At 41.3% G+C, this 26,207-nt stretch overlaps 3 protein-coding genes across 5 annotated transcripts; 1 reads left to right on the top strand and 2 right to left on the bottom strand.

The window, feature by feature from the left end:
* Positions 1-307: 307 nt before the first annotated feature.
* LOC109738983 (21.9 kDa heat shock protein) lies at positions 308-1,237 on the bottom strand. Its single transcript, XM_020298070.4, has one exon. It carries the CDS (start codon positions 1,113-1,115, stop codon positions 504-506), a length of 612 nt encoding a protein of 203 aa, XP_020153659.1. The 5' UTR covers positions 1,116-1,237; the 3' UTR covers positions 308-503.
* A 9,876-nt stretch (positions 1,238-11,113) lies between these two features.
* On the top strand, positions 11,114-12,259 carry LOC109738984 (uncharacterized). The gene has a single exon (XM_020298071.1). The coding sequence runs from the start codon at positions 11,114-11,116 to the stop codon at positions 12,257-12,259; it is 1,146 nt and encodes a 381-aa protein (XP_020153660.1).
* A 92-nt stretch (positions 12,260-12,351) lies between these two features.
* On the bottom strand, positions 12,352-22,609 carry LOC109738985 (protein STICHEL). Of its 3 annotated transcripts, none has more exons than XM_045227400.1 (10): positions 22,362-22,609; positions 22,160-22,234; positions 21,821-21,917; positions 20,795-21,000; positions 18,285-20,254; positions 16,783-16,999; positions 14,987-15,547; positions 13,943-14,663; positions 12,966-13,041; positions 12,352-12,874 (listed from the first exon to the last, which is right to left on the bottom strand). In XM_045227400.1, exons 5-10 carry the CDS (start codon positions 20,205-20,207, stop codon positions 12,842-12,844), a joined length of 3,531 nt encoding a protein of 1,176 aa, XP_045083335.1. In that variant the 5' UTR covers positions 20,208-20,254; positions 20,795-21,000; positions 21,821-21,917; positions 22,160-22,234; positions 22,362-22,609; the 3' UTR covers positions 12,352-12,841. The 3 variants fall into 3 exon arrangements, with proteins under 3 accessions (XP_045083335.1, XP_040242583.1, XP_020153661.1); XM_040386649.2 differs by having other exon boundaries at positions 20,795-20,929; XM_020298072.3 differs by lacking the exon at positions 20,795-21,000.
* Positions 22,610-26,207: the final 3,598 nt, after the last annotated feature.

The following is a 26,207-nucleotide window of genomic DNA, read 5'->3' as shown; positions in this document are numbered from 1 at the left end:
TCAGTTTACAAGTCTTGCACGTGTATCTAAGTTGTTAATTTGACCAACTTAATAAATGGCATATATTACAAATATATATATAATTAGAAACTTTAGATGTTCTATTTTCTAATAATATAATTTTTATGTTAAATAATTTATTTTATATAAGTTAAATTGACTACTTAGATACACGTGCCTTGTAAACTTAGATGGAGAGAGTATTGTAAGATGCTTGGATATGATAATTTAGATATCGAAACCAGTAATAAAATTAAGGGGGAGGAATAAGGCAAACCAGCAATTATTAAGAATTAAAAATGTAGGGTTTCGCAAATGTGACTGATCAGGTTGCAAAAGATCCAACTGAACAAGACACAACAGCTCTCTATCGGTAAATTAGGTTACCTGAGAGCAACAACATCACACTTACTCCAGTACCACACACGCAAAGGTAAGCATGAACCGACAAAACACATCCGAACGTGACGCATCGCTCTCGTCGTGGTCTTCTACACGAAAGCTTACATCTCGGCCTTCGACGGCCTGACCTCCGCGTCCGCGCCCTTGCCGCCGCTGTTGGCGTCCTCCCCGGCGATGTTGATGACGCGCGGCTCTCGCCTTTGGTGCTCCGCAATCTTGGGCACTGTGACGGTGAGCACGCCGTCCTCGAGGCGCGCGGTAACGCGGTCGACGTCGGCGCCGGCGGGCATGCGGAACCGTCGCCAGAACCTCCCCGCCGCGCGCTCGGCGCGGTGCCACCGCTCGCCCTCCTTCTCCTCGTCCGCCTTGCGCTCGCCGGAGACCCGCAGCACCCGGTTCTCCTCTACCTCCACCTTCACATCATCCCGCCTCACCCCGGGCACGTCGAGCGAGATGACGTGCGCGTCGGGTGTCTCCTTCCAGTCGCACCTCGCCAGCGCCACCGCCGAAGGGATGGACGCTCCCGGGCCGCCTGCGGACGCCGGCCTCTGCACCGCGAGCGGTGTCTGCTCCAGCACCCGGAACGGGTCGTCGAGCAGGTCCCACAGCCCGCTGCTGACGCCGTACGGCACCAGCCCGGCGACAGGCGGGGCCAGAACGGCCAACGCCAGAACAGCCATAGTTACCAGAGCCTTCTTGGACACTGCCGCCATTGCTACAGCTTCAATTGTTTGATGAGATCTTGCTGTTTCTTTCTCGAATGTGTGGATGCCCTATGCCTATGTGTGCTTGATTCTTTTTCTCTCTTGAGATGATACGTAGAAAGTGTTTGCGTGCTATTTATAGAAGGTGGCATGCGGGGTCAATTCCATGCAGGTGTGAGGTGAGCTCGAGGACTCGAGAAGGTTCGTTCGGTTGATCAACGTTCATTTCTAGGAGCTTCGCGTAGTGTTCAGTAAGACTTGGAGACGGAGGTGGGTGACGAGGATGTTCTGGCATACTCTCGAAATATCTTCGGCCTGCCGGCCAATTGGGCACTCGGGCTCAATATACCCGCCGCGTCATCAGGGAGTTTATTCCTTGCTGCTGCGAAGTTTTTTTTTTGTAAGAAAAGGTTCTGTTCGGCGTGAATGTTTTTCGTGGACAACAGGCACACCGAAGTTTGGGATGGTGCGAACTAAGCGTAGTTCAAGTGGTCAGATTCTTCGAGTCTCAGATTTGGCATTGATGGTTGTGTTTATTTGGATTTATTTCAGCCTTTTAACTGATGTATGTTCAGTGGCAGGAGATGTTGCCGTCGAGCACGAAGACGTTTTTGACGATTTCGTCAATCTCAAGATAACATGTCACCTCAGTTTTTCAAAAGTGCTTATTGGGATAAGATGTGCGCACGTGCATTCATATTGATAAGTGTATATGTGTATAGATGAACGTCTACTTTGTACTATGTTCTAAAAGGAAGTGTTTGGGATGATGACTATTTTTTAAACACCTATTCATCGAGTAACTGAAGAAATGGTTTCAACCGATTATATAAACCCATTGAATTCACATGTGACAGTAGAGCCCGAAGCCATTGATTTATCTTCCCCATGATACCTTTCTTCCTCGTGAGCCTCTGACCTACCACGCTTTAACCGTCTACTTATGCCTCCCAACAGCCCACAACACTAAAGTGGGTTAATCGTCGCCCCCCTCCCTCCCCCAAACAGTTGCCATCCAAGCCATCCATCTAACCCTCCCTCTCCACTTACCGTTCTTCTTCGGTGACTACAGTCTGTCCCTCCACCACAACAAAAAAATCTTGACACAACTTAGAACATGAACATTATTACTAGAGAAGCCAATTTCTAATTGGTCACTAGTGGAGTTGGGGCCCACCTTAAAATTCTGGGGGGGGGGAGTATTTTATTACTAGAGAAGGAGGTGCCTAAGGTACGTAGGATTCGTACATGTTTTTGGAAAAAAAAAACATGAATCTTATTCCAAATTTGATATTGTCGTGGCCCTGTACATTTAAAAAGAATACATGAGTCTTATTATTAATTTATGAACATTTCATAAAATTCAAGAACATTTTATAAAATTTATGAACACTTTCTACTTTTTGTGAACATTTCTTAAAATTCTGAATATATTTTTGATTTTGCAATTACATGTTTCTAAAATATGTACTTCAATCCTGTGGCCAGTGTTTTGGGGAGAAAATCGGCTAGAAACCCGAAGAAAGGAAAGAAAATCGATCAAGTGTCCCCGTAGCACCAAAGTGAACCGTCCGGTCACTCGCGACATGTGCGATTGCCCACCAATACATTGAAATGATCGTCGTATTAGAGCACACCTCCTAACCAATGCTTAAGGCAGAGATTCATAAGGCGTAGAATAGGATTTCCCATAAATGAGATGTGGAGGGTTTCTAAAGAGAAAACCGGCATTTCCGTCATATAGTTGACACAGCATGCATTCTAGAGCACCTACTTGGCTTGGCCCTGCCCAATATTATTCTTGCGACGTGTGCATGTTTTCGAGTGTTAAGAAACATTCACAAATATATTTTCTAATATCTTTCATATTTTTAAAAAATACACGTGAACTTTCTGGGGTTTCTTCGGTAACATTTAAATTAAATTCAACAACAAAATGAATGCGCTTTGAGTTTTTTTAATTTCTTTCGGTATTCCACGGTTTCCTTTTTCTTTATGTTTATCATTGCCATTTATAAGTCTTATTTTATTGTTTTGGTTATTTTTATTTCAGTTTATATTCCTATTTTTGTCTATTTTATTTCTTTTTCAGGTTTCCTCTTGGCGTTTTCTCCTTCGGGTTTTAATTTTATTTTATATAAAATACACAATAAACACTTTCTAAGTATACCATAAAGACTTTGAAAATACATGTTGGACATTTTTCAATATTTGATGAACTTTTAAAATATAGGATAGCAATTTTTTAAACATGCAGTGAGCATTTTACAAACACTTTAAACATTTATTAATGCATGGTGAACATTTTTTACACATAAATATTTTTAAGTACCTTTTTAAATATTTATCAAAGCTTTTTCAATATTAAACTTGTTTTAAATATATATCCTTATATATTTTCAGAATCTCTATACCCACTAGGTTGGCGTGGATGTTTATGGCCTCTATAGGTTGGCATGGAAAATCCTATTGGACGCGCTCTGCGTCAAACTGTCGGGGAATCGCACAGGCACGCCGACCTAGCGAGCGACGTAGAGTTTTCAGGTTCCGGTTTTGGGAACCTGGTTTCCCAGCCGGTTTTTACCGGTTCTGTGAAACTTCTGGAAGGTTCCTGAACCAGTTGTTCTATTTCTCCTTTTTCATTTTAATTTTTATATTTCTTCTTTTTCCTTTTTCTGTCTTTTTCAATTTTCCGTCTTTTTTCTTTTCTTTCCTTTTTTATTTTCTTTCATTTTCCCTTTTCAAGTCAATTTCTTTTCTCAACAAATTTTATGCAATTTAAAATGTTTGTATTTCTTAAAATTTGTTTATTTTTCCATATTTTGTTCCTGTTTTTCAAATTCTGTTCAGAATTTCCAAAAATATTTTAGTACTTTAAAATTTGTTCGCTTAATTTCCAAAATATACATAACTTCATAAAAGATTACAATTTCTGAAAATGTTCACATTTCTAAATTTTGTTCAAAATTCAGAAACTGTTTACAAATTTCAGAAAATGATTTTGTTTTCAAAAATTGCTCACAAATTCAGAAAATGTTCATGTTTCCAAAATTTGTTCGAAAATTCATAAAATGTTCATGCTTTGAAATAAGTGTTCATTTTTATAAAAAATGTTCACATTTGTACAAAAAATGTTCGCATTTCTAAATTTTGTTCAAAATTCAAAATATGTTTAGAGACTTCATAAAATGTTTCTGTTTTAAAAAAAAATCTCATAAATTCAGAAAATGTTCATGATTCCAAATTTTGTTCGCAAATTCATAAAATGTTCGTGTTTTGAAATAATTGCTCATTTTTATAAAAAATGTTCACATTTTTACAAAAAATGTTCACATTTTTACAAAAAATGTTCACATTTTTACAAAATATGTTCCTGTTTTCAAAATTTATTCACAAATTCAAAAAGTCCACGTTTTTTGTAATTTGTTCAAAAATCTAAAAATGCTTGCAATAATTTCATAAAATATTCGTTTTTTAATTATTATTAATTCAGAAAATGTCATTGTTTCAATTTTGTTCCTGTTTTTTAAAAAATGTTTGCATTTTGCAAAAGTTCTTTGTAATTTCGAAAAACGTTCTCGCTTTCAATTTTGTTCCTTCTTTTTCCAAAAATGTTTCAGATTCTCAAAAGAAGGTTCGAGTCTTTAAAAGTTTGTTCGCAAATTTTGAAAATGTTCGGCTCTCTAAATATATATACTTTTGTGAAAAATAAACCACGTTTGAAATTTCAGAAGAACTTCATTTTCTTTTGCCGCATATAGTTTATATTAACTGATCTAGCATTTTTAGACAAGCAAGTAATGAATAGATTGGCTAGAGATGTGGTTCAGTAAGTTAAGGTCGTGTGCTCAATCCCCCACACGCACCGGCGAAGGACTCCAGTGGGCAACGTGTGGCAGCCGCCACACCTTGATTTTGTGCCAAAAACTTTTTATACCTATGCATATATTGTTTGTTAGACCCTTAGCCAAGCTCAAGGCACGTATATGCAAACCCAGATTGGAAGTACACAAGCACACAACTTGATTGATGTGCTGCCAAGCACAACGCATGTACTCCCTTCATTCGAAAAAGTTTGTCCCTCAAATAAATGTATTTAGCATTAGGTAGTATATGCAATTCTAGAAAGCACACAAGCACGTAGATCAATTGATGTGCTGTCTAGCACATGCACGTCTAACTGCGTCTTCCACAGCACAACGATCTGATTGATTATCTTGGTGGCTTGCTCTCCACAGAACTTTTCGTAACTTGCGATCAGAAAACTGAATAGAGAACTTTTTGATGACACATGCAATTTGCACCTTTTTGGATATATTTTATTTTATAATACATAACTGACTTACCGTGCTCAACGCGTTACCGACTATGCCACTAGGGATAGACCAACTTGCTATTTTCGGTTGTAACCAGCTCGTTGACATACACTTCAACTAGCAAGTTGAACTATTGGATTTTCTTGTATAAACAGCGTGCTCGAAGGAATATCTCTTGACCGAGATAGGTCAAACTTTGGTATAACTTTGTTCCAAGCTCTTGGTCGCTAGCCCTTATATATAGTGTCTCGCCGAGCTTGCAAATTTTTTCTTCTTTGCCTTTTTTTCTTGTAACCAAGAAGTTGTTCCTCGTACACTTCTTTTATGGGATCATTGTTGAGGAAAGCATATTTAACATTCATATAAAAACTTTTCAATCCTCTTGTGCTGCCATATCTAGGAGCAGCCTCGCCGTCTCGAGTCAAGCAACAGGTGCAAACACCTTTTCATAGTCAACTCCTTGAAAATCATTAAGACCGAGTTACGCAACAAGATGTCTGGCGGCTGGCTTGATGATTTTATTATTCTCTTATATGTGGTTATTCTTATGAGGATTCACATGAAATGTTTACTTAAAAGTTCGCCACACCTTATTTTTTTTCGTCCTCCGCCTCTGCCCACACGCATGTTTTTAGGATGTTTTGCGGCCTGTTCTTTTAGTTTTGGCGGAGCAGTTCATTCTCTAAGAGTCACATTGCCAATTTTGCACTAGAGTTAGCTTGGCGCACTGGCTAGCTGCGCGGTCGTGCGTACTGCTGGTCGCGGGTTCGCATTCAACCAATGTCCCTTTTTTATTGTTGAATTTTTACGGTGCACTACCTAAATGGGCCAGCCCAGGTCAGATACTCCAATGCACGAACCAAGCATTTGTGACTATTGGGTAACGCGGTGCTTTAAGAACTAGGAATAGCCATAGATTTGAAAGATTTTTAAATTTTCGAACACGTTTCTTATTTTTGAAAAAACTGAATACGTTTTGACACGTGAACATTTTTCAACATTGTGAGCAAAATTTTGAAAACATGAACAATCCTCAAAATTTTGGAACACATTTTGAAATTTTAAAAACAGAGAACAAATTTTGAAATCATGAACAAAATTTGAAACTCTGAACTTTCAAGAAACTGTGGACAAATTTAAAAATTGCAAACAATTTTCGAGAAACATGATATTTTTTAATACTTTGACCTTTTTTGAAAATGTGAACAAATTTCTAAATTCTGAATACTTTGGAAAATGCGAACAATTTTTTTCAACGTGAACAAATTTTGGAATTACGAACATTTTTTTAACACGCAAACAATTTTGGAATTTTGAAACATTTTTAAAATTTCGAACACGTTTCTTATTTTTGAAAAAACTGAATACGTTTTGACACGTGAACATTTTTCAACATTGTGAGCAAAATTTTGAAAACATGAACAATCCTCAAAATTTTGGAACACATTTTGAAATTTTAAAAACAGAGAACAAATTTTGAAATCATGAACAAAATTTGAAACTCTGAACTTTCAAGAAACTGTGGATAAAATTTAAAAATTGCAAACAATTTTCGAGAAACATGACATTTTTTAATACTTTGACCTTTTTTGAAAATGTGAACAAATTTCTAAATTCTGAATACTTTGGAAAATGCGAACAATTTTTTTCAATGTGAACAAATTTTGGAATTACGAACATTTTTTAACACGGGAACAATTTTTTTTAATGAGAACAAAAAATTGATGAACAATTTTTGTAAACATGAATATTTTTTAAACCCTGAACTTTTTTTAAAACATGAACACATTTTTAAATCACAAACCAAATTTGGAATTATGAACATATTTTGAACACACGAACAAATTTTGAAAAATGAGAAAAAAATGGACGAACGATATTTATAAGCATCAATTTTTTTTGCAACTCTGAAGTTTTTTGAAAACGTAAACAAATTTTGAAATCACAAATAATATTTAGAAAACTTGAACAAAATTATAAAACTTCAAAAAATTTGAAACAAAATTCAAAATTCAGAACTTTTTGAAAAATGCGAACAATTTATTAAAACATCTAAAATTTTAATTTTCGAAAAAATGTAAAAACTAACTATTTTGGAAGATGTTAAACATTTTTTTAATTTGCGATTTTTTGAAAAACGAAAACAAGAAAATATGAACCTGAAAAGGAAACAAAAAAGCAAAAACAAAGAAATGAAAAAAGAAACTGAAAAAAGAAATGAAACATGAAAATGAAAAAAAACAATCACAAAAAAACTGGAAGGGAGCTCCTGTTTGACGCTCGTTAGCGTCAAACAGCAGAGCTTCCGCGCAGGGTTCGCGCAAACGGGCCGGCCCATTACCAGGCCACGAGTGAACATAAGAAAAAACGCTACAAACGAAAAATTAAAGCCTGGTTGGATTCAAACCGGCGACCTTACGCTGTACGGCTGCGTCCTCAGCCACTGCACCTAGCGACTCGGATTGGTTGTAAGTACAACGTAAACTTGAAGTACTATGTACGGAGGCAGATCCGATTTTTAATCTTCATTCAAAAGAATGTATAATGTTTTCCTGAACAAATTTTGAAACTCGAACAACTGTTAAAAAGTGTTTTCTTTCTGGAAAACATGAACAGTTATTCAAAACATGAACAAAAGTTTATTGATTTTTTTATATAAGATGAACGATTTTCAAATATACATTGAACTTTTTTAGATAGAAAAGCACTGGAGATATCTGTGGAACTGTTGTCTTTCTTAGGGCAAGCTAGCAGATAGAAGTAATCTATCTGGTTAGCCAGGTGAAGCATTTAGGGTTCAGTGCCTGGTTTCAAGTGTTCTTCTTCATCATCTGGCACTTCACTTTTTGTTGAGTAATCCAATGGCCTAATGACACATGCACATCTTTTGGTGTTGTCGCCTTACTTAGTGACTAGCTCACCCGGAAGTTGTGGTCAGTCAAGAGCGGCATCCGAATCCCGCTCCAATGCCTGGAGTGGCAGCGGAAGCAGAACAAAACCCTCCTTCTTTTGATTGGGAGGGACGACCTCTCTCTCTTTGAGAGGAAAGTTCTCTACAAAAGGCTCGCGCTTGTCATGCCCAGATTCTGGAGACATTCGTGATATTACTCTGAAGAACGGAGAGGAGCTCCGTGAAGAAGACTATCGCACCATGCTTGATTTCATGTTGAGTCGACTCCAGTCCGACATCAATCCCCGGGCGCTGAAGGACCTCCTGAACAGACTCCAAAACGGTCGGGCACGATCTCGAACTTCTAGAAAAAATAAGAAGCTTTCAAAACACCACTACTATATCTAATATGCCTCTCCAGACCAAGAGTGAGGAGCTTGACTGAACCTCTGAGCGAGCTATTAGTACCTTCTTCCTGAAGAGTAGTAGCCTTCATTCATAGCCTGACCAACCCGTTCGTACGCTAGTCAGCTATGAATTTCTAGTCAGGTTGCTATTCCCTTCTATTGAAGGCTTTTTACCACTATCTTACATGACTTTTTTTCGCCCTTCTTTTTAGAACTCATATAATACTGCTGCCCTACGATGAACAATTTTTACCTACACAGTGGACATTTTTGTGATATACACTTAACAAATTTTTAAAACCTATTGAACATTTTTGTGATATACGATGAACAAATTTTGTACATTGAACATTTTTGTAAAAATAATCTGAACCATTTTTAACTACACATTGCACAATTTTGTGTATATATGCTGAACAATTTTGTGTTCACAGTTTTAAAAATGATATACCCATTGAACATTTTGTGATAATTTTAAATAGCGAACCAAATTTGAAATAGTGAATAAAGTTTTAAAACTGTGAACACTTTTTGAAACGATGAACAAAATTTGGGATGTCAAAGCATTTTCTTGAACAAAGTATACAAATAAAAACGAAAAATCATAAAATGAAAAAAAAGGAAAAGGAAGAGAAATAAAAACAGGAACACAAAAAAGAAAGAAAAACGAAAAAAGAAAACAGGAAAAAACCGGCAAAAGAAAAAAAAAACGGTTCAGGGAACCCCCTAGAAGGTTCAAAAAACCGGGTGCTGGCTCTAAATGGGCCGGCCCGTGTTGCCTCCGTCGCTCGCTTCGCTTCAGCGAAACAGCGACGATCGGACGCACACGAGCGTCATACGAGAGCAACTAGTTAACGAGCGCTCCTTCGGGAGCCTCACAACGATCAGCGCCACTTGGCGCGCTCTTAACCATTCTCTACGTGTCGCGCTCTGGACGCTCCCTTCAGATTTATTTTTTCGCACGTGTTTTCGGCTTTTTAAACGGTTTTTTTTTCAGTTTTTTTTGACGTTTTGGTTTTCCCCCGGTCTTCCTTAGCTTTCTGACCGAAAAAAAATCAAAAAAAAAACTTTTACATGAAAAAACGCGTTTTCTTTTTTTTTCTTTTACGAAAAGTCACGGTTTTTCTTCCGCGAGAGGCACGGTTGTGCTTTAGCGAGAGTCACGGCCGTGCCTTTCGGAAACAAAAAAAAACACGTTTTCTGTTTTTTTTTCTTTCTCGAGAGTCACGGTTTTACTTCCGCGAGAGGCACCGTTGTGCTTTCGCGAGAGTTACGGCCGTGCCTCTCGGAAAGGAAAAAACAAAACGTATTTTCTATTTTTTTTTTCTTTCGCAAGAGTGATGGTTTTGCTTCCGCGAAAGGCACGATTGTGTTTTCGCGAGAGTCACGGCCGCAAGGAAAAAACAGAAATAAAATAAAAAGAAACCGGTAAAGAAACACACAAGAAAAACAAAAAAAACATTGAAAACCAACACAGAAACCCAAAAGAAAAAGAAAAAACTGAGAAAACCAAAGAAAACCCAATAAAGAAACATAGAAAGCTGAAACAACCGCAAGAAAAACCAATGAAACCAACATAGAAAACAGACCTAAGAATGAGAGAAAAACCGCGCTCCAGCAATAATCCATATCGGGCCGGCTCTCTCGACGAGAACAACCTTTGGGCGAGAGGAAGTTAGCAGGTGATATATAGCCCTGGCGGGGACCAGGAGGACTCCTAGGATAGGAGGTCTCGAGAAGACTAACAAATACTAGAACAAAAGACCAAGGACAAATAGCTTTCGCATGGCCTGCTCGGACGCCGTGAGGCCCGGTATCAGCCTGCCTCACGTGGAAAGCTTAACATGAATTTCTTAAAATTAAATTAAATTCAAGAACAAATGTATGCACTCCAACTTCTTCATTTCTTCAGTTTTCAGCAGTCTCCTTTTCTTTTACTTTCTCCTTTTTATTTAGAAGTCCTTTTTCTGTTTTTGTTTTTGTTTTTTATTTTCATTTTTAGTTGTTTTTCTTTTTATTTAATTTCGTTTTCCATGTGTGGCTTCTAAACCCACCAGATCTTCATTGTATTTCCATGAACATTACTTGATTAATAAGGCAAGTGTGCTTAGATTCCAAAAAATAATAATCAGATCGCATGCACGAAGCTTATAGTAGTAGCGACAGACACACGGTTTGGATTGCCGACGGACGTCCGAGATTTACATCGCCTGTCCGATTCCTGAACAGATTGCGTCATGTTTCCAGCGCCGACTGCAGATCAATCTCGGTCTGATGTTCGTGCAACTCCAGCATATATATAGTGGTGACCAGCGATACACAAGCTCGAACCCGTCAGAGTCTTATAGATCGCTTGCCTCACCTCGCGTGGATCGGTTCCAATTTCCAAGGTCCATGGCGTCGCAGAAGCGCTTCTCGCTGCCGGTGGCGCTCGTGTTCCTCCTCGTGCTGCTATTCGTCGCCGGCGCAGGCTTCAAGCTTCATCACAAGGATTGTAACTCGTCGGTGTCACGCGCGAGCGAAGTATCCGAGGATTCCGTTGCCATGCCACGCAAACTGTTGCGCGTAGCCGTCCACCGAACGGAAGCACGAGAACCCGAGAAGCCGTCGTCGGGCGGCTCGGCTCTGCCGAGGGGCATCGTGCAAGCCACGTCCGACCTCGAGATGGTGTCCATGGTCGGCGACCCTGAGCAGCAGGGCGGCAGCAGGCCGTCCAAGAGCCTCCTCGCGATCCCGGTCGGCATCAAGAACAAGGCGGCCGTCGACAAGCTCGTCTCCAAGTTCCCCGCCGACCGGTTCACCGTGATGCTGTTCCATTACGACGGGGCCGGCGAGGAGCAGTGGGGCGACCTCGAGTGGTCGCGCCGCGCGGTGCACGTCTCGGCGCTGGGCCAGACCAAGTGGTGGTTCGCCAAGAGGTTCTTGCACCCCGACGTCGTCGCGGCGTACGACTACGTCTTCCTCTGGGACGAGGACGTCGAGGTGGACGCCTTCGACCCGCTCAGGTACCTCGACATCGTCAAGAGGGAAGGGCTCGAAATATCGCAGCCGGCGCTGGACCGCCGGTCGGAGATCCACCACGGCATCACGACGCGCGCGCTGCTGAGGCCCGGAGCCGAAGGAGGGGGCGACGTGCACAGGCGGTTCTACAAGCCGGCGGCCGGCTGGGGAGGTGGAGGGTGCGACGACAGCAGCACGGGGCCGCCGTGCGCGGGGTGGGTGGAGATCATGGTCCCGGTGTTCTCCCGCGCGGCGTGGCGGTGCAGCTGGGGCATGGTGCAGAACGACCTGGTGCACGCGTGGGGCCTCGACTACAAGCTCGGCCACTGCGCGCAGGGCGACAGGACGCTCAAGGTCGGCGTCGTCGACAGCGAGTACGTCCTCCACAGGGGAGTCCCCACCCTCGGCGGCACCGAGGGCAAGGCCGCCGCGTTCCGGGTCGCGGTGAGGCGGCGATCGTTCGCCGAGATGCAGATATTCAACAGGAGATGGAAGGAGGCCGCGGCGGACGACGCCTCCTGGACAGACCCTTACCCGTAGCCGGCGACTACTCTTTCTCTTCTCTTTTTGCTATGAATCAGTAGCTAGCTTTCAAGTGTACATACATATAATGCCTTGTACATCCTCACAAATTTGTTAGAACAAAGCACTTTGTATTCTCTTGGTTCTTTCTTCTTATTAACAGAAAGTTGCGACAATAACCAAAGGGGTGTGTACTGAAATGCTGTCAAATACATTGAAACAAAAGCAACTATTATCAAGAAACAATGCACTAGAAACCTAGAATGAGCTTGTTCAATCAACTATCCTATGTTTGCGAGCAACACTGGGCACATCAAAATGTTTACTAAACAATACAAAGAAGGGTTGCATTGACACAACGAAGGTGTAAACAATCGACTATCCTTTGCTTTTCTGAAATTTGAGTTCCCATCGATGCTTCTGCTACTTTGAGCGCTACCAAGCCGTCGTGACGAAAATGCCGCCATCTTGCATCAGCAGAGAGCATCAGGCGAGGTCACAGCCGTGACCTAATATGACAACTGGTTCCTTGCATTCTCTTGATATTCGCAACTGCTTTCCGCAGCTCGAACAACAGTGGGCATTTTATAACTTGCCAGATTAAGATGGCTTCAAACGAGTCTGCCGTTTTGCCTGAAACGCAAAGAGAAATCGCCAAACCGGATGAAGTTGTGAGGTGAGATGACCAAAAGAAATATCTACATAGGGATTACGATCAATGCACCTTCCTTCTTTTTGATTTTTCAGTTTTCCAGCAGGGGAAGAGGCCATGACAACCTGGTGCTCCAGACTCGGAGACCCTGCAAATTACATGTGGGTCAATGACACAAAATGCTAACAATATGCATCATAATTCAAAAAGGAGCATCTACTAGATGTAACATATAAGCTAAGTTGTGGATGATGCAGGAGAATACTACCAAAATAAATTTAACAAAACAGTACTTTGTCCAAACTGGGGGTAGAATAGAACGCTTCAGTGTAGGGCAGTAAACGAGCCAAGCTCGAGTGAATACATCCCAAGGTCAGCCCGAGGTCAATTTACACTTTGAGCTTAGAAGTGAGCTCGGGCTAGGCTCATCAAGCAAATTACATTTAGTAGATGCTTGTGAGGCTGAATGCTACAGCGCATGAGCAATAAAATGGGCTATGCTTGTGCTTCCACGGCGCATGAAAACTTCATATGTGCTTCCACATGTTTATTAGGTAGGGAGAACAGGTGGGCTAGAACTGCTGAGCAGGCAAAGATCCTATGATATTTTGAAGGAAAGTGACGGTGCACTGCAGAGTACACCATCTACCGAGCCTTACTGAACTACTCCCTCCGTCCCATAATGTAGCAAGCTAAAAACGTCTTACATTATGGGACAGAGTAGTATTTAAGTTCGAGCTTGGCAAGCATGCAAGCCTGCAGCTAGGCTTGTGTTCGACTCGTTTAGGTCTCGAGATGAGCCTATAAGAGTCGAGCTCGAATATCTTTTACAGCCTTCAGTGTCAATTTCTTAAGTTGCATCAGCTGTTGTGACCAACAAAAGAAAAAAGAACTTCATTTGCAAACTAAACTTTATAAAGTTGTATTGTCTTGTATAAAGGTTGATTGCAGTTGTTTCTTCTTTCTAGTAATAATCTTACTTGTTCTAAAGACGAGACAAATGCTAGATTCATGTAGAGAACACATAAATAAGGTAGTTTATTACTTACACACTCTCGTTGTCGCAATTTGCCAATTCATTATTACTGTGCAAGAGGCTTGGTGAAATCACAAACCCATTCTCCATTCCTACATTCTGACCCTTCTGGGAACCATGACTCTCACTGATCTTTAAAGCTTTCAATCCATTACTCAAATCCTTGTCAATATTCCTTGAGGGCACAACAGTGGCCAGTGAGGACTTCTTGTGGTACTGACCACCACCAGTTTGTGGCACAACTTGATATTTCTCAGGTCTCGCCCCGGGTGTGTGCTTTTCAACAGCTTGGAGCCATGCACTCTCTAACCTTTGCTCCTCAACAGTTACTGCTTTTGACCGTTCAGCGGGGACTCCTTGCCCTCTAGCCCTATGCATTCCTGCATTTCCTTCAGTGACGTCTGACTGCACCCCTCCACCAGCAGCTGAAGTATTGCCGTATTTCTCCAGTTTTTTTTCGATCTCTTCAGAATAACCTAAGCTTCTTGGGGCGTTCAGAATTCCCTTTAGTCGGTCACTGTTTGTTGAGCAACTCAAGACATCAGGCTCAGCTCTTTCTTCCAGGTCCACCTCAAGCTTGAGTCGTCCAGCAAGAAATTCAGACATTAAACCAACTCTGACTTCCACGTTGCATCTCAGTGCTGTCTCCATCGAATTTCTGATGCTACTCACAAATCTTTGGGCACGAGACATTATTTTGCTGTCCTCAAATGATATGAAAGCAACTAAATAGCCTGCAATGGAAGTTCATCAAATAGGGTATGTGAACAGCTTTATTTTACGTTAGTCAAACACTACGAATACGAAGAATAAAGAAAAAGAAATCTCCCTTTTTCGTCCATCAACTTTCATGGAAGTTCATTATTGAACCTAAATTTCTAAATCCTTTGAAATGCTCAAATTACAGGTTTAGTCCAAATTTAGTATTAAAAATGTGCTGAATCTGATAAGTTACAGGACCACTACAGTAGGCCTGATTTGGAACAACCCTAAAAAGAGCATGGATGATGCAGGACCAAAAATGCATAATGATGCAAACACAAGAAAGAAAACACACCTTCAAATTCTTTGATGGATGTTAGTTTCCCATGATCAGAGAGTAGCTGCTGCAACGTCTTTGAGTGACAATTATCTATGCATTTTCGCCAAATTTGGACAAGGTCTGAGCTTCCATTAATTATAGGCTTTTGCTCAGTAGGATTACTTGCTTGAGCAGAATCCAGTAGAACTCTATCAACAGATCTACATTCTCCATAACTTAAGTTGTCACTGGGCCTCATTCGGGAAGATAGTGAAGCAAGATCATGAGGACTGGAGTGCCCACTGGCTGTTCTGTGGTCCAATGTTTTCCTTGAACCGCGAATAGTAAATAGAGGATGAGACACACTCCTGCTTGCAGAGGATTCTCTTACTGCTTCCAACATTGTCTCACTGGCTGCTTTAGCACTTTGTTTACTGCTGCTTCTTGAATGGGTTATTTCTGAATCATGCCCAGAACCAAGCTGGAGCAGAGCTGCAGTGAACCATGTTGAACGCTCACTGGAAAGTCTTATCTGCTTTTCAGCATCAGAAAGAATCTTCAATGCTTGTTGTAATCTTTCTAACTCGGCATCAGTTACTACAGAAGGAAAAAATGTGCTTAAAACATTAGATAAGCAACAAAATAAATAATGATAGGAGGTAGTGCACTATATCATATACATTTCTTTATTTTTTAACATAAGCCTTGTAGGCAAGTGGTTGATATAAATCTGTATATGTTTTTCAGCACCAAGGTATTTTGCACATGGGTAATTTAACACTTTGATTGGTAGTTGTATGATAGCAGCAATTAATAATAATGGCACGCACAGCTGAAATACTCAACTTTCCTGAAAAAAAATACATGACCAATTTATTTCTGTAGTAGTACGTCATGGGAAAACCACATCAATTTTACGTTTCTCAAGTTATTCAGAAGAAATACAGCTCACTGAGTGAGACACGTATTAGTCTATTGTTTTCGAACCTAGTCTTGTCATATACTTAATGTTAAATAACATTTGATAAGGGACTACACATTTTAAAATCATTACTGGTGAAAGTCAGGCGCAGGAAAAAAATGGATGTTAGATTATAAATAAGAGAACATGATACCCGTCAAATATGATTCAGGTAGATCAATATATGTTTTCCTTCATAACTAGAGTGAAATTCGTCATCTCATAAGCAAGAAATTAAGTACTTCCCTAGCTTACTTCATTTGATATATCCGTATACATGTTAAAACTTCAAAACATCACTAGATCAGTTTAGCATGACTACTGATGCATGCAGTATAACACAAAAGTATCACCGTATCAGTAGACTTTGTTTGAGAATGTCATTAACTATTATCCATAATAGGACTAGCGAAATTTTACCCTGCAAAAAGAAGACCATTGCACTTCCAAAGGTAAACAAAATTATTAACTAGCACCTGTAAGGCATAAGATCATCAATATGATGCAATGTCTTTCAGAACAAGGAAAAAAGACCCCCTTTTAGTCTAAAAATAATAATAGATAAAGACCATACTCAAATCCCCCCTCTCCCCAGCTCTCTCTTTCTCTCTTTAAAACCAGAAAAATCACGCATTCAACTATCAAACTGGACAGATTCGAGGGACGAAAATTGACATTTTCCCAAAATAAAGGACGTCAAATTCCAAAAGGAGCAGTGCACACTCCCAGAATAAAAGATAAGAGAACAGAGTGGTTTGATCTACTCAATATGACACTGAATGATTCTTGCAGCATAACAAATGAAGCATAAATGATAATAATTCAATAAATATGGCTTGAAAGAATTGCACCCATCAGTTGAAATACTTACTATTTCGACCACCAATTCCTTCACCGCACGTAGGGTCAGCTAATCTATAGGTCCCAGCAATGATGTCCATTATGAGCCCAGCTAATTGAGACATTAATGCCATCGGATCAACCCCAGAATCCATCAGTTCTCTTGACCTTTTGACTGTTTCAGCAGTGTCTGATGACATGGCTATCTCTAGAAGATCAAGCAAATTCTCCTCTGAAACAACCCCAACCTGTAAATTTCAACCTTTGTGTGACTAATTTGAATAGGGAAACTGTTCATATTTTAAATTGCAAACAAGCAAAGAACAGAAATCATATTCATGTTGGGTTTGTTTAACGGATCAAGAAATTCAGTTAAATTTGATATGAGCTAGCTGCTAGGTGATTTTGTTGCTGAGGTTATCATTCTGGATTTCGATCGGCTACAGAGAATCTGCCATTATTATATGCTAAATCACAGAAGTTGTGCAGACTCTGAAGGTAATCTTGATCATTATTATATGCTAATTTCTTTGCAATTTTGTTTGGACAAGCAAGAGTTGGAGTATTGTTTGATAAAGTGAGCTCCATGAAAAGCATCATACATGGTCCAGTAGAAAAATAGTGTGCTATTTGGAAAAGATAAGTTCATTAACAGTCTGATTGAAAGATTTGCCGGTGTTTGTGCCATACCAAACATTACATCTTCATAGATCGCTGCTAGAAGAACTCTTCAGGGAAACAAAAGAAAGAAGCACAATAGACTTTGCATCTTGGTCGTCTGGGCTATTTGGTGGGAGAGAAACAATCGTGTCTTTGAAAGCATTTTCTCTCCTATTCTCTATGTCATCAGTTAGATTAAAGCCAACGCTAGCTACTGGCTCAGGCCTGCTTCTGCTAGGAGCCTAGGACTGTTTAATTTTGTTCAGGAGTGGTCGCTCTTTTTTAGGTCCTAGTGGATATTGTGTTTTTTGATGGTCGATCGGTCATTGTTATATTATATTTGGACCTTTTCTTTTGTTATTCTAGTATATGATCACATGCAGTTAGCTTGCATAGTTCGAAAAAAGTGTTTCAGGAGTGGTTGTTCTTTTTTAGGTCCTAGCGGATATTGTGTTTTTTGATGGTCGATCGGTCATTCTTATATTATATTTGGACCTTTTCTTTTCTTCTTCTAATATATGATCACATGCAGTTCGCTCGCATGGTTCCAAAAAACTGTTTATGCCAGACAAAACATAAACCTAACACTCATGAAACTGTAGGGAAGAGTATAACCTTGAGCAAAGAAAACATAGTCAAACAAGACAGTTCTGCAGGACATATATGTGATGACATGTTGTATGGTAATTATCCAAGTGCATTCATGATCTGTCAGTGGAACTTAAACACAATAACTTATGCATACACAAAAGTCTCCATTTAGAGTTTTAGACATGTATAAGTCTCAAAGAAAACCACAACAAAACAGTACTAATAACAAAGAACGAGTGACACTCAAAAAAATAAATAGCGGATGACCTAAAAATAACTCACCAGATCATTTACAAGTGAAGGTGTAATCTTCTTCCCTAGCAAACTCAGCTGATCTAACATTGTCTCTGCATCTCTTAGCGATCCATCTGAATTTAGTGCTATCAAATCTAAAGCTGCCAATTCGATATCAAGAGTTTCCTTCACAGCAATTTTCCTCAACCGGCAGACTATGTCAATATCTTTGATCTTTGAAAACATGTATTTCTGACAACGTGATATGACAGCACGAGGAAGGTTTTCAGGGTCTATGGTTATGAATATAAATACAACGTGAGGTAATGGTTCATCAAGAAATTTCATGAATGCTGACCAGACTTTAGAAGATACCATATGGCATTCATCAACAACAAACACCTTGTATCGTGAAGAAGTTGCTGATGCTGGTATATTTTCAATCAAGTGCCTAATTCTGTTTATACCTTTTCTATTGCTAGCATCAACTTCAATTAGATTAATTCCATTTCCGGAGAAAAAGTCATTACACTCCATACAAACCCCACAGGGCTTATTCTCTCCATCAGCAGTGCAACTTAAAGCTGCTGAAAAGATTCTCGCAGCAGAAGTCTTTCCTGTTCCACGAGGCCCATGAAACAGGTATGCTGGGGCTATTCTCTCCCTTACGATGGCATTACTAAGTGATTGTACCACAAAGTTTTGACCAACGATTTCATGATATGATCTTGGACGGTACTTCTGGCTCAAGCTTCTCTGGTCTGAAACTGCATGATCAGCTCCACTCAAAGGCACAGCAATCCCATCCTGGCTTTTACAGCTTGACCACCTTCTGCCATCCAGCCGGCTCAAAGCTTCTAAATCTAGTTCTCCAAATATGGTTGAAACTCCCTCGCTTGCTGAATCAAATGACGAGTAAGAAAAATGGCAACTATCACCCAAGAGTGGCTCGCCTTGGGAAGATTTTTTAAGATATCCACATTTGTTGGAGCCAGATGATCTCTTCCTTCTGTGCATTGTCTGACTTCCACACAACAGGCTGCTTCCTTTTCGTCTAAGTGTATCAGATAGTGAAGGAGAACAGCTTCTTTGTTTACTCCCCTTTGACCAATATGGAATACCACACCTTTGACTCCTCAGCGGTGCTTGTTGGTTCAGCCCATCGTCATCAAGTGAAGCAGCAGTTGTTGCATCCCATGAACCGACAGTGCTGGGATTCCTGCCTCTGTACCTGTAATAAGAGCTAGTGGAGACCGGAGTGCAAGAAAAGGAAGATCCTTCTCTTCTTGCCATTTTCAACAGCTTAGAGGGATTTGATGAGCTGAGACATCCAGAAGCAGCAAACAAAGGTGATGTTGATCGAGAAAAGTAGCCGCCCTTCTGAAGCAGCTCATGATTCTCTGAGTTATAAGTCTCAGTATCCTCAGACTGCTCACCAGAGTTAACATGGAGATCTAGCAGCTTTGAAACTGTTGAGTTTCGCATTGCTCCCTTCTTTGAGAATGAACTCCTCCTCACCCTCCTAATAGTTCTTTTAACAGGAGTGCCTGAGTTTGAGTCTTGGACACTGTATATGCTAACAGGAACCTCCAGACATGTGTCACTCCTAGAGTCCATAACATTAGAAATGCATGGGCTTTCCAGGCTCCTGTCATCCTGATCAAAATTTATCCCACTTTCACTGGATTTGTTAGAGTGATGCCTCCAATTGTAAAGATAAACATTTTTCCTTTTCTTTTCACTTTTCAGAGGCCCGACGGATGGCTCAGTGTACTTTTGTGTCAAATTACCGACAAACTCATTGTGATTTATAATGCTAGAACTTGTCATGCATGATCTAGAACTCAATGGCCCCCTCCAGGATGAGCATGTTTCAGGATCACGCAGGAACCGTGCCTTTCGCAAGGCAGTAAGTTCTTTCTTCAAGTGAAGCTCACTAGGACCAACACACCCTTCAGCCATGGCTGTCATAATTGAAGAACCAGAGACGTAGTGGCAGACTAAAAAGAAGCACCAACCTGCAGTAATCAAGAACCATAGTATCAAAGTCTGGATATCTGAATAGCATGATCAAAGAAAAAAATAAACAATTAATAGCATTAACACTAGATTTATACCTGGCAGATAATATGCACAAACAGACCCATGAATAGGCAAAGAGAGGTAAATTGCAATTCAATGTCAAGGAGTAAAATATTGAAACTTGTGGAGTAACGTACAGATAAAACTAGGCAGATGATTGAATGTTAATATGTGAATGGCAATTCCTATTTCCAGAAAAGGGAAACTTTGACATGGTATGCCATTAAATCTACTAATCTAGAGATATATACAGCTAGTGATGTTAATATGGTGTATAAAATATTAATACAGATAGAAAAGGCAGGTTTCCTGTTTCTGTGAATTCTTATTCGAGAATCTATAGCACAGAAAAGGTGATACAGAGCAAACCAACACTACAATCAAACTGAGAAATTTACAGGTAGAACCGAATTTTCTTCGTAATGTGAGGTACCAACTAGCCAGCATGTCAAATAACATGATAGATAGAAGGTTACCAATTAATCCTTCTGGTTTGCTCGATTCAAATAGGTTCTAAAGACCCAACATCACCAAGATCGCATATCAGAATGAGTCAGCCAGCCACGCACCAACAATTCCCTCAGTACTTTTATTGCCTCTTAAGTTGTAAACTGCATTTCTTAAAGAAAACCAGCAGATAATTTATCTGTTTCTCGACTGAAGGAACCTTTAAAAACAGAACCTTGGACAAATGATAAAAAAGAATGGGTTCAATGGATCCAAAACTCAACAGTTCAGATACAATTACTAGATGCAAGAATTTGCAAAAATGAGATCTCAGGAAGCTGTGCTTAGAGAAAGAATGATATATAATAAGTACATAAACTAGCCCAACCAAGTAATGGGTGTTTTTACTTTTCAGGAGACACAGCAGGACAATTGAACAAATTAAGCCTCATTCAAATTATTTTCCCGTCTATTAGCTGGAGTCTGGAGAGTAAACCAGATATTGAAGCATTGATTGCCATTTTCTAACTTCCTTTACTACAATGTTCATAGTTATTCCACATTAAAATCAACAAAAAAGAAGAATATAATGTCTATATATTCTGTTCTACACTTTAGTAATTTTTTGTCCATTCTCTTCTCTGAAGTTTTACATCCATTAATCTGTCTGAATGGAGCATTGAGATAATTTATTCCTTATAATAAGATGAAATGAAATGTGCATGCGCCAATGTAAAACATGCATTTTTTGAATTGTCCCTTCCAAGCAATTATGTAAACGCAACACGTGTGAGGAAGATAACTGAATAGGAAAGGCGCTAATCGACAAAAGAAAAGGGTGTCAGTAACATCAGTATCAGAGAGCACACGCTTGAATCACCCACTTGCCCGCAAAAAACTAAATCAAGTAAGCATGTAACCCAAAGGTTAGACACCAGTCATTCCCTCAAATAACAAAAATGGTGCTCACTGCTCAGCGTAAGCAGGCTCAGGCAAGTTTCAGGTGATAGCCAAGACAGACAGGTTCAGACAAAGACAGTAAGGAAATGTCTCACCGTCCGGGTTTCCCTCTCAAGGGAAGTCGACTGCCGGCATTCTCTGGAGCAGGCCACGGCTGGCAGGCAGATCAGCGACGCTCCGGCGAGGGTCCAGCTGAGATCAACAGGGGGAAGGTGGCTGAGTCAAGGAAATTTTATGAAATTACTGGACAAGGGACCGAATCAGGAGCAGGCGCTACCCTAGCATGATCCAGGGCCAGGTAAACGAAGGCCACATTTCATTAACCTACGCGCAAATCTCAGAACAAATCAAGAACGTGCTAGAACAGTACCAGCATTTCCTCCCCAGTCCCCCAACTAATAATGGCCCAAGATTTCGTCAAATAAACCACTCACCGAGGCAAAGGAGAAGCAGCAGCAGCAGGAGGAGGAGGAGCGCCAATCCGGATCGAACGCGCCCCAAATCTGCGCCTAGGAAGCGGGCACCCACGGACGAGAAAAGAAAACCGGAAGGCGTCAGAGGTTGGCCCTACAATGGGTATGCACGAGCAGATCGACAAGTTTCAAAAAAGGCGGCGCCTTTAGGGCTGGAACCTACCGGAGTCCGGCAGGCGGGGCGGCAGAGCCGCGGGTCTCGAGCAATGCGGCGGATTTCCGGGGAGATTTGAAAGATCTCCGTCGCCACCGCCGCTGTGTGGAGGCCGGGTCGGGCAGCGGCACTCTTCTCTCCTTCTCGCTCGTGTCCTGCGATAATGGTTTAGTTTAATCTGTGAGCTTCTTCTTTTCAGGGAGTATTTTAATCTGGGTTTGAGCTGGACACACATGAGGCCCCATGGGAGGGGGTTGGGACAAGGTGGTGGGGCGGGGGGTGGGAAGATTTGCCCTAGAAAACGCACGCTTTGGTCCAAGAAGACCGGCTTCATTTCAGGCCCGCCGGAGCTCCTCTATCCTCCACCACGTATGATTATGTTTCTTTTTTGTCCATGGCGTGCTTCATCAATTATCATGCCATGATATGGTCTTCACTCGACAGAAATCACGGAATAGTACTCGGTGGTTGGCGTCTGATCGCATAGTGTTGACTCATACTCGTAGTAGTGTGTGCGCTCGCTGATGGATCTCGATAGATAGGCAATTTTGGGGGCGATGGATTATAAGCAGAAAAAATAAGGACTATGTTTTTCAACAAAATATCTTTGCCAATATGAAACTCGAACTGCATAAACTTACGTGGTTAAAACGAATGAAGGATAGTTCGCTTCTTGAAGGTGGTCTGGGGGCGATTCTAGGGTTTCTTGGGCGGCGTTGTGGGTCAATCTGGTCTCTAGGGTATCATGGAAATGAGTGATCCCTACGGAAGGGTAGGGGTCGGCTGGATTGGGGGGCTAGGAGGAAGGGGCAACAAAGGTAGAGGGTTGTGGCGACTAATTAGGGTGCTAAAATTTCCAATCCCGGAGAAGCCTGCATGTGTGGTACGTACATGCCCAACCGAAGCCATGAAGATCTTGGTCTGGATTGTCAGGGCTTAGGGTTGGCCCTGATAATTGGTGAGTCGAGCGACTTGATCATGTCCCTCAATTTCAGCTTGGTGTTCCTCTGCGAAACAAAGAAGAGGGGGCTAATAATGGAAAGACTGAGATGTAGCACGAATAAATTATGGACGAAAAGGTGACGACCTTGTTCTTTGTTGGAGAAATGGAATTGTTCCCCGCAAAAAAAAGGAATTGTTGTGGAGGTGCGGACTTACCAGCAATACCATCTGAAGGTAGATGGATATGAGATGATAGAACATGGAGATTCCCTGGCACATATGGTGAACCACGGTCTGAACTCCGTGACAAAACCGAAAGCGTTCTACAATACCTTGGTGCTCAATATGATTCGCCCATGGTAATGTGAAAAGAGATTCTAATGAAATCTTAAGGGCACATGAGCAGTGGGGGGCTAATGATAGAGATCTTGCGTACATACAACGTTCAGGAAATGTGTGGAGGTTTGTGGTTTACTAGCCCTCGGTTTTCTATGAAGAAAATATGCCCTACAGGCAATAATAAAGTTGTTATTTATATTTCCTTATATCATGATAAATGTTTATTATTCATGCTAGAATTGTATTAACCGGAAACTTAGTACATGTGTGAATACATAGACAAACAGAGTGTCACTAGTATGCCTCTACTTGACTAGCTCGTTGAATCAAAGATGGTTAAGTTTCCTAGCCATAGACATGAGTTGTCATTTGATTAACGAGATCACATCATTAGAGAATGATGTGATTGACTTGACCCATTTCGTTAGCTTAGCATTTGATCGTTTAGTATATTGCTATTGCTTTCTTCATGACTTATACATGTTCCTATGACTATGAGATTATGCAACTCCCGAATACCGCAGGAACACTTTGTGTGCTACCAAACGTCACAACATAACTGGGTGATTATAAATGTGCTCTACAGGTGTCTCCGATGGTACTTGTTGAGTTGGCATAGATCGAGATTAGGATCTGTCACTCCGATTGTCGGAGAGGTATCTCTGGGCCCTCTCGGTAATGCACATCACTATAAGCCTTGCAAGCAATGTAACTAATGAGTTAGTTGCGGGATGATGCATTACGGAACGAGTAAAGAGACTTGCCGGTAACGAGATTGAACTAGGTATTGAGATACCGACGATCGAATCTCGGGCAAGTAACATACTGATGACAAAGGGAACAACGTATGTTGTTATGCGGTTTGACCGATAAAGATCTTCGTAGAATATGTGGGAACCAATATGAGCATCCAGGTTCCGCTATTGGTTATTGACCAGAGACATGTCTCGGTCATGTCTACATAGTTCTCGAACCCGTAGGGTCCGCACGCTTAACATTCGGTGACGATCGGTATTATGAGTTTATGTGTTTTGATGTACCTAAGATAGTTAGGAGTCCCGGATGTGATCACGGACATGACGAGGAGTCTCAAAATGGTCGAGACATAAAGATTGATATATTGGACGGCTATATTCGGACACCGGAAGTGTTCCGGGTGATTTCGGAGAAAACCGAAGTGCCGGAGGGTTACCGGAACCCCCCTGGGAGAACTAATGGGCCACATGGGCCTTAGTGGAGAGAGAGAGGGCCGGCCAGGGCAGGCCGCGTGCCCCCTCCCCCTCTAGTCCGAATTGGACTAGGGAAGGGGGGCGGCGCCCCCCTTTCCTTCTCCCTCTCCTCCTTCCTTTCCCCCTCCTAGTAGGAGTAGGAAAGGGGAGTCCTATTCCTGCTAGGAGGAGGACTCCTCCTCTCCTGATGCGCCACAAGGGCCGGCCGGCCTCCCCCTTGCTCCTTTATATACGGGGGCAGGGGCACCCTAGGACACACAGCAGACATTGTTCCAAGCCGTGTGCGGTGCCCCCCTCCACCATATTCCACCTCGGTCATATCGTTGCAGTGCTTAGGCGAAGCCCTGCGTCGGTAGCTTCATCATCACCGTCATCACGTCGTCGTGCTGACGAAGCTCTCCCTCGACACTCTGCTGGATCGTGAGTTCGTGGGACGTCACCGAGCTGAACGTGTGCAGATCGCGGAGATGCCGTACATTCGGTACTAGGATCGGTCGATCGTGAAGACGTACGACTACATCAACCGCGTTTTCATAACGCTTCCGCTTACGGTCTACGAGGGTACGTGGACAACACTCTCACCTCTCGTTGCTATGTATCACCATGATCCTGCGTGTGCGTAGGATTTTTTTTGAAATTACTACGTTTCCCAACATTTTAAGTTATCCATTTATTTGGAACAACATTACGTGAAAGAGGGTGAATGTCTAGCTTAGACTAGATAGATGCTTTGGAAATGAGAAATACACAAGAGCACTTGGGTGCTCCACCCACTTGCGGAGCTTAGTTGGGGCTAAACTATGGCATGGCCTGCCCAGCTTACAACATATGCATGAGTAAAAGTATGGTTAGTGAGCAAAACAATGTCCATGTATGAGTGAATGCCTAACGTGGCCCACCATGATTTTTTATTGTAGCTCAGCCACTGGCTCCACCCCCCCGATGGAAATATGCCCTAGAGGCAACAATAAAATGGTTTTTGCTATATTTTCTAAATCATGATAAAGGTTTATTATTCATGCTAGAATTGTATTGACCGGAAATTTAAATACATGTGTGGATACATAAACAAATACCATGTCCCTAGTGAGCCTATACTAGACTAGCTCGTTGATCAAGATGGTTAAGGTTTCCTAACCATAGACATGAGTTGTCATTTGATAACGGGATCACATCATTAGGAGAATGATGTGATGGACAAGACCCATCCGTAAGCTTAACATTTGATCATTCAGTTTATTGCTATTGCTTTCTTAATGCCAAATACATATTCCTTCGACTATGAGATTATGCAACTCCCGGATACCGGAGGAATACCTTGTGTGCTATCACATGTCACAACGTA

The sequence above is a fragment of the Aegilops tauschii genome, chromosome 4, assembly GCF_002575655.3.
Source record: "Aegilops tauschii subsp. strangulata cultivar AL8/78 chromosome 4, Aet v6.0, whole genome shotgun sequence".
In the NCBI taxonomy this organism is placed as follows: domain Eukaryota; kingdom Viridiplantae; phylum Streptophyta; class Magnoliopsida; order Poales; family Poaceae; genus Aegilops; species Aegilops tauschii.
This window is presented reverse-complemented; position numbering and strand designations above follow the sequence as displayed.

Bases quoted from the DNA above. Each gene is read 5' to 3' on its own strand.
- LOC109738983 (XM_020298070.4), bottom strand. From the start codon at position 1,115: ATGGCGGCAGTGTCCAAGAAGGCTCTGGTAACTATGGCTGTTCTGGCG.
- LOC109738984 (XM_020298071.1), top strand. From the start codon at position 11,114: ATGGCGTCGCAGAAGCGCTTCTCGCTGCCGGTGGCGCTCGTGTTCCTC.
- LOC109738985 (XM_045227400.1), bottom strand. From the start codon at position 20,207: ATGACAGCCATGGCTGAAGGGTGTGTTGGTCCTAGTGAGCTTCACTTG. The intron at 14,664-14,986 runs GTGTGTTTTCTT...CTTCCATTGCAG, and splicing joins ATCCATCAAAGAATTTGAAG to GCTATTTAGTTGCTTTCATA. The intron at 13,042-13,942 runs GTAAGTAATAAA...TGTAATTTGCAG, and splicing joins AATTGCGACAACGAGAGTGT to GGTCTCCGAGTCTGGAGCAC.